Source organism: Bombus pascuorum, chromosome 1 (genome assembly GCF_905332965.1).
Source record: "Bombus pascuorum chromosome 1, iyBomPasc1.1, whole genome shotgun sequence".
In the NCBI taxonomy this organism is placed as follows: domain Eukaryota; kingdom Metazoa; phylum Arthropoda; class Insecta; order Hymenoptera; family Apidae; genus Bombus; species Bombus pascuorum.
The window spans coordinates 15640880-15655968 of NC_083488.1; the positions used below are offsets into that span (position 1 = coordinate 15640880).

The window sequence follows — 15089 nt, forward strand, 5'->3', positions numbered from 1 at the left end:
TTCTTTTATTTTTACTCAAAAAATATTCGTAACTACATTTAAAAATATATCCTACGCGTTGAAACGCTTTGGAACACTCCTAGAAACTTTTCATGTATATACATATTATGCAAAGTAACTGGTATGAATCATTCTTCACTGACGAATACTTATTTTATTAAACACGCATGATCAACAAAAGGTATTGTTTTCATATGGCAGTGATTTGAAAGACGCTTTAACTGTTTACTAAGCGAAAGGTTAATCGTATTTGCGATGTTAATTGCTCTTCTCATATCTAAATATTTTTTTTAATTCCTAGAAATACTTATGATTTTAGGGTCCTTTCTCATCGCTGCGAGAATACTGTAAGTAACTGGCGCTTGGATAATTACAGAACTCGCAAAATCCGGGTAATCCGTGAAGTCCTGGTGGCCCCCTCATCCCAGGAATGCCTGTTGATAAACGAAGCTAAAAATACCAGCAGGAGAATTTAAAAACGTGTTTGTAACTTTTTTCTCTTTACCTGGCCTGCCTGGTTCCCCCCGTTCTCCTTGCCTTCCAGGCAATCCAACGCCATCATTGCCAGGTGGTCCTATTAACATAATTTCCGTCAGGAAGAAAGAATGATAAATTCACCGAGTGATAATGTCAAAAAAGTTTATGTATGCTACCAGGCGGTCCTCGCGGACCCATTGGACCTTCTACACCAACGCCTTCCTGACCTTTATCGCCCTTCTCACCCCGTTCACCAGGTGAACCTTGAGGACCTATGGTGCCTTGTGGCCCTGGTAATCCGACAAATCCACGCTCTCCGGGTAAACCTGGGAGACCTGGATCACCTGAAGAGCAATTTTTTACCAGAATTGAACTCTAATTTAATTTTATTTATTTAATTTAATTTAACGTTGAAGATGAAAAATTATAGATATTATATTAAGATATTTAATACTGTAAGCTTGCAGCTGCTAAATGTTTATTAATCCATGTACAATCTAACTATGTTATTTTTTTCTAGTGTTCATCCCTACATTAATTTTCTTTCGTTCATTTTCTAAACGTATTTTTTCAACGTTAAAGAACATTTCAAGTTTAAGTAGAGTATAAAAAAATTGTTATTGGTATATATGATTTTTCGTTTTTATCCTATGTCTAATATTTTCTTAAAGTATTAAACATCTTTCTCGTTTACTAAAATGTGAGTAACATTGAAATATAATTCGAGGATCACAGCAGGATTGATATAATAAGGAATAATGAATCAGATGTAATGTAACATTGTTATTATTGTTACAGATAAAGAGGTCATACAGGAAGAAAAGATGTTAGCATATTTCTGTCCTTCTTGATTAAAATGTCCTGTCTACCATTTCGAAATTGAAGAAAACCGAAGTTTTTCCATTCTCTTTGTGTCAACCTCATCATTCAATTCAAAATGGTTAACTGTCATTTCCTAACAGGTCGTATAACATAACTTTATTTAAAAAGCAAAAAACATGGATAATTTCAATTATTTCAACATATCTTGAAAAATGAAAAAATGTTAGATAGAACATATTAATTGAGAAAAACAGATTTGATCTAGTAGGTACCTGGGATGCCCTGGGTTCCAATTCGACCAGGACGACCCTGTCGGGCCAGCCCCGGCAACCCGGGTGGCCCTCGTAGACCTTCTGTTAGTGTTTTCAGCCTCTCTGTGACACATGCAGGATTCCATCATCTTTATAGATGTACACAGCCACGTGAGTTGTTAATCTCCGATCGATCAATTGTTAATCGAGCGGACGTGCGTGTACATGAATCACGCCGCTGATGAATGCTGACTCTAACTAAGGATGAAAGTGGAATTTCAAGCAACTCATGACAGAACGATGACAGCAACAACCATTGTGATGTTTCGCTATGACTATCAAGGACGCTGAAGGTATTTCTATGTAATGACGATTCATCGTCTACTATGGATTTCTGAGGAAAAGGTACAGTCCCTAATCATCGTATTAAAATTACATGCATAAATTTCATCCATCTAGCTATAAATATACTACATCAGATAAATGGGAAACTATTCTGGTACTTGATCTCATCGTCTATATATTCCCCCTTAAGAGCTGCATTATCCAATTTGAGGACAAAAATTCGAAATGTTTATGAAAATAATGGGACTACAAAGAGACGTTACCTTTAGCGAATATGGGACATGTTGGAAAGAATATGAGCTGCAATAAAGCCAAAAGGGAAGAACACATATTATTAACATGTTTGAGTGGTCCTAATTCCTGGTAATTAGGGACTGTATTTTCAAAATGAAAGAAACACCAAAAACACATAGTAGGATCATTTCTACTATCACGTTCTACGGTTAAGGGATCAAATGCAGGCAAATGAGGTTGGTAACCCTTTTTCTCGGGGTTGTACCTGGGCGACCTTGTGGACCAGGTGATCCAGGACGACCTGGACGGCCTCGACCAGGTGGACCAGGTGGGCCTTGCATCTGTGCTGCCATCTCAGTCATCTGTTCTGTATATGTACGTACCAATAAAAGGAACAGTTATCTTCTACCTTTTTACATAAACCAGCCCATATAGCTGTTTTGCCAAGAACGACCCGCGTCGTATAAGAATATTATTGCTAGAGTAATTTCGTTACACATCATCTCAAATTTTCTTAGGCGCGTTACCAACTATACTACTATTTAATTTCGTGTGTCATAATAGCATAACAATTTCGAATAAGTATACACCTAGTGGAGATAAATAGGCTGTGTAATAAGTATCCAGCTGCTTGCCCTATAAAAATAGCATCACTAAGCAAAGTAGTAAATATCCACCTCGTAATACACTGGTACATATTTCTCGAATTTCTGACTCAATGATACTTCGGCCTGGCGGTCCTTGAACTCCTGGCATTCCTGTCTGCCCTCTAATCCCTGGCGGTCCTTGAAGTCCTGGAGCCCCATCTTTTCCTGGCATTCCCGGTAGTCCCATTTGACCCTCTGGACCTCGTTCTCCAGGAGGTCCTCTCTCACCTGGCTAATTTTTAGTAACAATGAATGTAATGACAAAGTTAAGAACTTCAAAACAATATTGTTGAAATTTATTCCAGTGACATGTACAGTCAATTACTGACTGTTCCTTTTTAATAACAGATCTTACATGTGGTCAAGAGTCCCAAGACTTTTCATATTTATGGCGGCACTCAACAACAAAAATACCACCACTCGACACTAACTAGTGTCGGACGATGGGAGCGCAGTGGGTAGCGCCTTAGGTTACAAACGTTCAGGACCCGGGTTTCAAATCCCGACGACCGAAGTCCGATTTTCCTTCCGCGGCATCAAAAATGAGAAGAAAAATGCAGCAGTACCCCGCAGCAACACCGGCGGCCCCCAGCAGAACCTGTCTCACTCTACACACGAGCAGTAGCGCATTATCACCACAACATACCGGCCAGACGGCATCAAACAAACATGTACACCTCAAATTGGTGACCCCGACGTGATCGACAACAAAAAGAGGTGTGACCGTGATAGCACTACAGAGACTTTCATCATCGCGAATCTACGACTGTGGCAAGCTGGACCTACACCGCTACCACGAACACGGAACGGCCTTTCCATCTTCAGCGAATTTCGACACCTCACCTTCGATCGACGCGCAAAACAGGTGACAGTATAAGAACGATGACCAAGCCAGGAATGATGAGACCATTGCCATGTCCATGGCCAATCCATGCCAAGTCCATGGGCAATCACCACCAGCATATCATACTAAAAAACAGGAACAGAGGCCTACAACTGCACGCGGAACGCCCGCATCGTACCAACAGGTGTCCACCGTTACATCGAAGACTTCGCGCAACATCTGCACGGGTTTGACAACAAACAGCTGACGCTTTACAACACATAGGAAAAGAAACGTTATCACTGATAAGGATAGTGTCGGACGACGCGCAGTGGTTAACGCCTTAGGTTACGAACGTTCGGGACCCGGGTTCAAATCCCGGCGAACGAAGTCCGATTTTTTCTTCCACAATACAAAAATGAGAAGAAAAACAGCACTACCTCAGCAGCGACATTTACACCCGCAGCAGAACCTGTCTCACCCTACACACTAGTAGTAGTAGCGCAATATCACCACAACTATACCGGCCTGATAGCAACAAACATGTACACCTCATATTAAATTAACTTCTAAATCATCCTAACAAACTCTATTTTATCATTACAATACATGGACGGTAAAATTATTACCACAAAAGAGCTTTTAGGGGGAACAGAGTAGTAATATGATAATAGGTTAAAGAAACAAACGAATATTTAACAATAATGGATATTTTTCATCTTAATAATCATTTGAAATACTTACTAATCCTGGAGCACCTGACGCACCTCTTGGTCCACTAACTCCTGGACTGCCCATAGTTTCCAATACGTTATTTGTACTTAACATGTCTGAAATTGTTCCTGGTGGTCCTGCTGGTCCCGGAGGACCTGGGGCACCTGGCGGACCTGGCCGCCCTTCTAATCCTGGAATACCAGCGACTCCAGGTAAACCCGGCGCACCCTAAAAAAGCATATTTCTACTTTTTTGAATTTTTTAGGTCACAATGATATACTCCGTGCATCTCAATGCATAGCGCAAATGAAGTGAGAAAAATTTTATGACCGTAAGTAAAACGAAAATCAAGAATAACGAACTTGGATTGGAAGTTCCATTTTGGAGAAAAGTGAAGTAAGAGCAGCAAATTGGAAAGAGATTATTCTACATGCAAAAATAAATTAAAAATGTAGAACAAAAGTTTTGTCTTATTTTGAGTTATAGAATCTCTCCTGATTCAGCTTGTATCACGAATTTTGATCCTCGATGTATTTATTCTTTTTCATAACAGACATAATAAACCTACGACACTCCCAGGTAAACCGCGTGGTCCAACAGGACCTTGTTCTCCTTGATGACCTCTGTCGCCTTTTTCTGCAGATCGTCCATCGAGTCCTGGTAGTCCTGGTTTACCAATAGCACCTTCGATTCCTCGAGGTCCTGGAACACCTGGTTCTCCAGGTAAACCGGGTGAACCCTATAACAATTAAATTAGTATCCTAATTCATTATTCAGATTGAATTATTCAGATGATTATTCAGATTAAATTTCAAAATGTCTACTTACATAATAAGAATCAAAAGAAATTCTAAATACAATAGGAGCTCAATTTTTTCAACATCTTACATTCGAATGTTCGATTATCCGAACAGTTTTGCAGTTCTTAAAATCGCTTTGTTCGACCGTTCGCGGAGAGACGCGATCGCGAGGAGGCGCGCCAATGGGAGTCGTAAATTCCCGTTACGATTATATAATCGACACCACGAAGCGATCGACCCTTATTTCGTTTAGGATAGGTTGCACTGATTATAACACTCGAGTAACAGGTTACAATGTAACACTTTATTCCTATTACGTCGGCCGACTCTCTACCTGAACCGGACCTCACATCGCGGACGTATGGCAGCCAGATGTTCGCATATCCTTAATGCGCACCCCTGAAGACGCTCGCGGACTGGCCATAAATGTCAGAAAACTCTAGCGAAAGTCTTTCATATCAAACAAAGGCCTTTTCACGAAAGCGTTTTCTAAGGTTTCTGGTTCGTGTCTGGAAAACACGTGAAAGTTAATTTTGCACACGTGCGATGCTTCCTACTCCCAGCTTTCCTTCAAGGGTGGTTAAGACCCTTCCTAGTCCATCGACAATTTTAGTAGCCAATAGAAACAATGTCTATTACTCTCACTTTTCCGGCTAAAACATGTCATCAACAAATCCGATGATTCCGTGCATTAGACACACCCTTCCTTAGCTCTCCTCCGACACAGCATCGTCACTTTCAAGTTAGTTCGTTTTCGTCGTCCGAGCAATCAGCAAGTCGAACAACGACTCTACCCTTAAATCAGTCCGTTTGTAAGATATAACTGCATACTTCGAGAGTTCCGCCGAAGAAAGTCGCTTAGTTAATTCGTTGAGAAATATCGTAAAGTCGGTTGAAGTTCTCTGTAACACATTTATTGTATTCATCGCCAAATATTTGTGACGCTCATATTATTGTAAGATTGACTGTTAAATATACCTAGTATCTTAACCTGCTAACACAGTGTTAGATTCATTGAACCACCCCTGTTATCTTAATCGAAACAAGGGGAACGACTATTTCGCGGCGTCGATTAACCGAATCGTAACGAGAATTTACGCTTCTCGCTGACGCGTTTTCCTCGCGACCGCGTCTCTCCGCGAACGGTCGTAACATTTGGTCCTTCGAGCCGGATTCAGTGGTAAGTGAAAAGTGCACACCAGTGACTCCACTACCATACAGTGCCACGTGAATCCAATATAATCAACGGCGGAAGCGTCACCGCTCCAGCGAAGTCAGTAACGCCAGGGCCCGTCAATTCTGAGGAGGCAAAACCCGGTGATTGAAGAACGCAATCCCGGAACCTCACGCCAACAACACACGGTGACGAGCAACGGTAAACTCACAGTTACAAGGTAAGCTCGTTCATTGCATTGTCTTTACAAACCGCCAAAATAAAAAAAAAAAAAAAAAAATGGAAAACACAGACCAAATTACCTCCTTGCACCGAAGACGAGGTTTCCAAATTGGTCGATTCACTTCCGCGTTCAAACGATTCGACGAATACGAACGATGCAGTCAAAAGAACAAGTCCATTTTACGGGGCCACCAGGCATGGGTCGAAGACGCGTGGATTTGCAAGGTTTTCAAGGCGACGTCGGTCAAGAATCGCCTTGAAACCGTCAAAAGGGGTGCTCTCTGCACTAATTGTTTAGGTCAAGGGCATTCTGTGGCTCAATGTACCGCCGGTTCATATCGCGTATGTGGACTACGCCATCATACGTATCTACATCCAGATCAAGGTCACGGCAAATCACGACCATCTAGCGCTCGATCACCAAGCGATCGATCGTCGAGCGGCCGATCATCTTGCAAAAGTCGGTATTGTTTCCACTCGTCTTCGACCTATGCCTGGTGGCCCCGTAAAATGGACTTGTTCTTTTGACTGCATCGTTCGTATTCGTCGAATCGTTTGAACGCGGAAGTGAATCGACCAATTTGGAAACCTCGTCTTCGGTGCAAGGAGGTAATTTGGTCTGTGTTTTCCTTTTTTTTTTTTTTTTTTTTATTTTGGCGGTTTGTAAAGACAATGCAATGAACGAGCTTACCTTGTAACTGTGAGTTTACCGTTGCTCGTCACCGTGTGTTGTTGGCGTGAGGTTCCGGGATTGCGTTCTTCAATCACCGGGTTTTGCCTCCTCAGAATTGACGGGCCCTGGCGTTACTGACTTCGCTGGAGCGGTGACGCTTCCGCCGTTGATTATATTGGATTCACGTGGCACTGTATGGTAGTGGAGTCACTGGTGTGCACTTTTCACTTACCACTGAATCCGGCTCGAAGGACCAAATGTTACGACCGTTCGCGGAGAGACGCGGTCGCGAGGAAAACGCGTCAGCGAGAAGCGTAAATTCTCGTTACGATTCGGTTAATCGACGCCGCGAAATAGTCGTTCCCCTTGTTTCGATTAAGATAACAGGGGTGGTTCAATGAATCTAACACTGTGTTAGCAGGTTAAGATACTAGGTATATTTAACAGTCAATCTTACAATAATATGAGCGTCACAAATATTTGGCGATGAATACAATAAATGTGTTACAGAGAACTTCAACCGACTTTACGATATTTCTCAACGAATTAACTAAGCGACTTTCTTCGGCGGAACTCTCGAAGTATGCAGTTATATCTTACAAACGGACTGATTTAAGGGTAGAGTCGTTGTTCGACTTGCTGATTGCTCGGACGACGAAAACGAACTAACTTGAAAGTGACGATGCTGTGTCGGAGGAGAGCTAAGGAAGGGTGTGTCTAACGCACGGAATCATCGGATTTGTTGATGACATGTTTTAGCCGGAAAAGTGAGAGTAATAGACATTGTTTCTATTGGCTACTAAAATTGTCGATGGACTAGGAAGGGTCTTAACCACCCTTGAAGGAAAGCTGGGAGTAGGAAGCATCGCACGTGTGCAAAATTAACTTTCACGTGTTTTCCAGACACGAACCAGAAACCTTAGAAAACGCTTTCGTGAAAAGGCCTTTGTTTGATATGAAAGACTTTCGCTAGAGTTTTCTGACATTTATGGCCAGTCCGCGAGCGTCTTCAGGGGTGCGCATTAAGGATGTGCGAACATCTGGCTGCCATACGTCCGCGATGTGAGGTCCGGTTCAGGTAGAAAGTCGACCGACGTAACAATTCCAACAACCTGTAGACATAGACAGTTACGCTCGGTGCGTATAGATATAAGTTTGAGGTACGATAGTAGTGGGTGATAGGTGTACAACAGGTCGCTGTGAGGTACTGCTGCTTTTTCTCCTCATTTAGATGTTATGGAAGAAAAATCGGACTACGGGTGTCGGGATTTGAACCCGGGTTCCGAACGTTCGTAACCAAAGGCGTTAACCAATGCGCTGCCGTCGTTCGATCATAGTTGCTGTCGAGTGCCGCCAAAAGTTAAATAGATGACTGATCTAAGCATGGAAAACCAGTCCAGAGATGTTGACTGATCTAAGGATAACAAACCAGACCAGTTCGGTGACGATGCTGTCGCAGAGGAAAACTATTGCTGGGTGTTGATTGTGTAGCGGCACTCGACACCAACTAGTGTTGAACGAAGTTAGCGCCTTAGGTTACGAACGTTCGGGACCGGGATTCTAATTCCGGCGACCGTAGTCCGATTTTCCTTTCCACGACATCTAAATTAAAAGAAAAGCAGTAGTACTGGTAGCGACATCTACACCAGCAGAGTAGCAATATCACCACTAACAAACTACTACCTACTACACCTCAGTTGCCTCACTATCACCAAGAATACTTGAATAGATTTTATGACAATTAAGGGCCCTGACGGTAAAATACAAATGCGTAGTTTTATGACAGTTCCTTAGAATTATTGCGATACGACTATAATTATACTTGCACAGCTAGTGGCCGCCTCGACCGAGGGATGGATCCTGGGTTGGGTAAAGAGTCGCCGGACGTAATACGATTGTTGAAGAATTAAATTCAGCATTCAAATCTGAAGTTGAATATATAAATTTACCTGTGATCCTGGAGGTCCTGGAGAACCAGGAGCGCCATCCTTTCCTTGCAAACCTGGGAGACCCGGTGGACCAACAGGACCAGGTTCTCCTTTCACTCCTGGTAATCCATCTTCTCCTGGTGGACCAGAGGGACCTTCAAGACCAGGTGGTCCTGGTAGAATAGAACCGACCATCGAACCTGGCAAACCTGAATAAACAAATTAAACGTATTAAAGATTTTGATATTAAGATGTGTATTGCACTCCTCGTAAAAAAGATAACCCAGATGTGTTATCTTTAATTTCTCAATGACGCATGCAATGTTCTTCTTTGACATTATGAGTTCAGAATATGCGGTTCGTTGAAAATAATTTAAAATATTATGAAGTTTAGTGTGTAACAAAAAAAATTGTTTTATTTTAAGAACGAAATGACAGCACATGTACAATAAGAAGATAATAATCAACATAAATTGTAACTAATAATAATTACTCATCAAACATATATACTTATTTAATAATGGGTACATCCCCCATTTTCTATTATTTCTATTATACGATTTGCTATCTGTTACGTCGCGCGAGATGGTCCGTGCGACGTCCCTCATGGTCTGGCCGCCAAGGCCTACACATCGTTACACTGACTCGCAATAAACCTAAGGAACCACCATAAACCGAATCTTTTTAGCTTAATCTCTATTCATGTAAGTATTTTCGGTTTATGGATGGTCCTTAAAACAGTCCTTATGTTTATTGCACGATCTTACTAATTACGGAGAAAGTGGATTTTTGTCTAGCGAAATAGCAGGTTTTTCCCATGAATAAGGACACCCATGAGACACATCTGCAGGAGACTTTCTCCTCATATTTTGATTTATTAACATTGGCTATAACCAATGGGCATCGCGGATCCTTACCCTCATTTTTCTACCGAAAAGTGTGAACAACGAATCTGCGTTCTTAGTTCAAAAAGGCACACTCACACCGAGCTTTCCTCCTTAATAGTATGAGATGAGTCTACTGCTGTTCTTCCAATCTTCGTATAGTCAAGTTAAGGGTCTTATCCTTAGAGCACTCTTCTACTGTTCTTCCAATCTTTGTATAGTCAAGGTAAGGGTCTTATCCTTAGAACAGTCATCTACTGTTTTTTTCCATCTCGATATAGTCAACTCATGAAGTCAGTCAACTCCTGATCCAAAAACAGGATATCGTCATCACTACAATCTACGCGACATCAAGTTAATATTATATACTTAGACGACGTAATATCAAGTATTATAAGTTATTGAAAATATATATATTATAAAACTGTTGATTACAGTTTTATCACACAACAAACACCCCTATTATCCCACAAGAAATAAGGGGATCGACCTGTTCGTGGTGTCGATTGTTATAATCGTAACGGGAATTTACGACTCCCGTTGACACGCTTCAATGCGATCGCGTCTCCCCGCGACTGGACGAAAATAAACTATCGATTTATATAGTTTTTGCATATAATTTTGACTTAACGTATCCCATTCGCGTACAATTGCATTTTTTCTATTCTTGTATGTCTTCATACTGCTTTCCATTCGCACATACGCCGTGAACAAGTTCTGCCCAGCAATTTTCAATAATATTAAGTTCCGGGGAGTGTGCAGGCCACGACAAAATAGATATATTATCTTCATTAAAATATGATTGAACCAATCTTGATGTGTGTACAGATGCATTATCTTGTTGAAAGACGCAATTAGGTCCAGAAATGCGTTCTGCGTGATTATTTATTTGTTCTTTGATTAAATTTATGTACCGGATACTATTCACTCTCCCAACGATGAATTCGATACTTGTTTTGCCGAAGTAACCAATGTCGGCCCAAACCACCACACTGTCTCCTCCAATTTGTCGTCGAATTGCCGACACTATCACTTTTCTTATGTCATGAAAATAATATTTTAACCTATCAGGATCATCCAAGTTGAATCTTTTTCGTCCGAAAATAGTACCCTTCTCCATTTCTTTTTCCAATGCATTCTTTTGCAAAGCGTAAACGTTCTACTTTGTGTTCCGTTGTTAACGAATGTTTCTTTTTCAATTTTAGCCTCTTAATATCTTTGCAAGATAGTAGAACTCGACGAACATTTGAAACACTAACACTAACACTAGATTTTTCCATTATTTGCTTTGTTGGTAACTGCAAGTTGGGAGCTACACGCAAAATTGCTCGCTTATCGGATAACGATGACGGCCGACCACTACTTTTCTTTTTGACATAATCTTCAACATTTTTTAAGAAATTGTGTATCTACGACTTCATCTTATTACCACGTCGATATTTTTGCTACTGATAACTGTTGCTGTTTTAGTTCAAGAATTTGTTTTTGTTCAGACTCGTTTAATTTTTTCCCGCGTCCCTCATACCAACAAATTTATATAATATTGTACTGTAATCTGTACTCGTTGATAGATCATGAACTACTGAGCAATTTCTAAACATATTAACAGAGTGTGTTATCATTTCTATCTTAGTATGGAATAGTTTTTCTTTGTTATAAACTAAACCTCATAATATTTTTAATTATTTTCAACGAGCCGCATATTCTGAACTCATAATGTCAAAGAAAAACTTTGCACGCGTCATTGAGAAATTAAAGATAACACGCCTGGGTTATCTTTTTGACGAGAAGTGTATAGTTCAATCTAACTTACCATCACGGCCTGGCTCTCCAGCTTCTCCTTTTTGACCCTGAATTCCAGGTGATCCTAGTGCACCAGCTTCACCACGAAGACCTTGCAATCCCTGAGGACCTGGTACTCCCGGAAATCCCATTTCTCCTTTAGGTCCAGGAAAGCCAGGAAGTCCTGACCTTCCTTCTGAACCAGGAGACCCGTCTTGCCCTGGAGAACCTCGTTCTCCTGGCTCACCTTAACATATTTTACATCGATTATGTAGAAGTACGTCTTTTCAATATCATCATCTGACCAACTCCTAATTTTATACATTATCTGCAATAATTTTGTTGTGCGTTTCAAGTCAAACCATTAAAGGAATTTATCCTGAGAGATAGAAACTTCGATGGTGAGGATGAAAAAGGGAAGTTCATAAGATTATTCAAATGTTTATACTAATTGCTAGGATTTAATACTAAACATCACTTATTAACTATTCACTTAACTTTAGATTTAAAGTATAGAATCAAAATTTAGATTTAGAATTGGATTTAGGAGTAGGTTTGGACTTAGTTTTATTTCTAAAACTTACGATTACTACAAATAAGTAGGATATTAACATTAATTGCTAATTTATCATCAAACATTTAAACTAGATCATTTACTAACGAAGGATTAAAATGCTCATGATTAGATACACGTTAAGAGTTGTTACATAGACACTTCTATCACGAGAACGGCATACATTTAGCAATTAATAAAAGGAATGGTTTACGGGTATTACGGCAGATTGCAACAAATTGATTTACAATCGCTTCGAATAGCTGTATTTAGGTCGACGCGACATCAATATGCATGTTAATATATTGTTTTCATTTCACCCATCAAAGAATACTAGGATTTTAACTTTTGATAATAATGATACTTTGCGATATCAGTACTGAAATTACAAAGTCCAAAAAGAAGAATCGACAAGGACAAAATATTTATTATGTATTTTAACTTTCAACAATAATTTCTCCAGAACGTGAGCTTCAAATATGGGCTATATATAATAATCATATAGCAAGCATTATACTTGTGTATACAGATAACAGTATAAATGTCTAATTTATAATTTATAAATAGATTGCGCATTTTTATACATTTATGAAGAATTTTAAAAACACAAAAGGGCATAGGATGCAAATAAGGTACAAAAATATATAGAATTTCTAAAGTAGAATTATCGTTATAATAATTAGTAGATGTAGTAAGACTTTTTTAGGTTCGATTACTTTAGCTATATTTATGAAAATATAAATTTACGTAAATTTCGTATATTTATAAGAGAAGAGGAAAAAAGAAGAAGGGACAAAAATAGAATAAGTGGAAATATGTTGGTTGGATAGTTGAAACCATTACAACGATTGCTCTCGACCTTTAAATATGAGGCTGACATACTTTATTAGGAGGAATTATTCCTTCAAAAGTGTCAATAACCTTTGGTAACATTATGATTAACACATTAACAGATTCTAAGGGTTCGTTATTCATTTACTACGGAGAATCAATGTACACTCCTCGTCAAAAAGATAACCCAGGTGTGTTATCTTTAATTTCTCAATGACGTGTGCAAAGTTTTTCGTCTGTAACGTATAATATCAAATCATTATGAGCTCAGGATATGCAGTTCGTTGAAAATTTAGTGTGTAACAAAAAAAATTGTTTTATTTTAAGAACGAAATGACAGCACATGTACAATAAGAAAATAATAATCAACATAAATTGTAACTAACAATAATTACTTATCAAACATATATACTTATTTAATAATGGGTACATCCGCCTTTATTTTCTATTACTTCTATTCTACGATTTGCTATCGATTTATATAGTTTCTAGATATAATTTTGACTTAACGTATCCCATTCGCGTACAATAGCATTTTTTAATTCTTGTACGTCGTGATACTGCTTTCCATTCGCGTATACGCCGTGTACAAGTTCTGCCCAGTAATTTTCAATAATATTAAGTTCCGGGGAACGTGCAGGCCACGGCAAAATAAATATATTATCTTCATTAAAATATGATTGGACCAATCTTGATGTGTATACAGATGCATTATCTTATTGAAAGACGTAATCAAGTCCACAAATGCGTTCGTGCCGAAATAACCGATGCCGGTCCAACCATCACGCTGCTGTAACGTCAAGCTCGTCAGGGAGCAGGCTACACGCCGAGAGGAAGATGATAACCAGATGTCTACACATCCTTGTCGCGTACCATCAATATTCTTAAGGACCCAGCACAAAACCATTTTCATAGTTAGGGTCCTTCAGGAGCTGGCACCCCGCTGGGGGTAGCCGCCCACATGCTATATTTATTTTTTTTATTTATATTTTTTTTTTCTTCACCAACAAGATATAACACTTTACCAAATGTCCACAAGGACAAATTGTAAAATAACCAAAATAAAATAAAAAAAAAAAAAAAGGTCCTTCAAGTCAAAAACAAGCGTTCTTTATATTTTTGCCTGCTACGGGAAGATACGAGAAAATTAGTTTTTCTCATGTTCGGTATCTTCCGTTAGCAACTTTCTCTCAAGGGCGGTTAGCACCCTTCCTCAACCACCAACCTAGAAAATCAGCCAATTGACATGGAAGTCTATTTCCCTCACTCTCCTAATGAAAACTTATCCGTAACAAATCAGCTCTTTTCGTGTCCTTAAACCCACCCATCACTAGCTTTCCTCCGCCACAACATCGTCACTAAACCTTACTGATTCTCTAACTTTCGAACAGTCAACATCTTTTTACCGCGTTTCTACCCTGAGATCTGTATAAAGTGTAATTTATACGTGTCGACTCAGTATATACTAAATTATAATTATTAAGTGCATAATAAAGTGCGACGAAGAAAAGAAAGTTAGTAGTTGTGTTTCGGCTCAATCTTCTTATATTTCTATAATCTCAGTTGTGACTTGTGATTTTACGTGACACTGCCTCCTCCCAGTTATCGTTGAATTGCTGACATTGTATCTTTTCTTATGTCATGAAAATAATATTGGAACCCATCAGGAACATCCAAGTTGAATCTTTTTCGTCTGAAAATGGTACCTTTCTTCATTTCTTTTTCCAATGCATTCTTTTACAAAGCGTAAACGTTCTGTTTTGTGTTTCGTTATTAACGCAGCTTTCTTTTTCAATTTTAATCTATTGATATTTTTGCAGGATAGTAGAACTCGACGAACACTTGAAACACTGACACTGACATTAGATTTTTCCATTAGTTGCTTCGTTGTTAACTGCGAATTGGAAGCTACACGCAAAATTGCTCGCT

At 39.4% G+C, this 15089-nt stretch overlaps 1 protein-coding gene across 5 annotated transcripts in view; it reads right to left on the reverse strand.

The window, feature by feature from the left end:
- Positions 1-131: 131 nt before the first annotated feature.
- LOC132906163 (collagen alpha-2(IX) chain-like) overlaps positions 132-15089 on the reverse strand; it is a 33766-nt gene continuing 18808 nt past the window's right edge. For 3 of the 5 annotated variants that reach the window (XM_060958089.1, XM_060958070.1, XM_060958078.1), the window contains exons 11-20: positions 11808-12023; positions 9132-9319; positions 4882-5052; positions 4344-4541; positions 2807-3008; positions 2395-2496; positions 1572-1673; positions 654-821; positions 506-574; positions 132-434 (exon numbers count right to left, since the gene is read on the reverse strand). In XM_060958089.1, the coding sequence (XP_060814072.1) occupies positions 316-434; positions 506-574; positions 654-821; positions 1572-1673; positions 2395-2496; positions 2807-3008; positions 4344-4541; positions 4882-5052; positions 9132-9319; positions 11808-12023 (1535 nt within the window). In that variant the 3' untranslated portion in view covers positions 132-315. The remainder of the gene's footprint in view (positions 435-505; positions 575-653; positions 822-1571; positions 1674-2394; positions 2497-2806; positions 3009-4343; positions 4542-4881; positions 5053-9131; positions 9320-11807; positions 12024-15089) is intronic. The other 2 variants (XM_060958104.1, XM_060958096.1) reach the window with 2 other exon arrangements.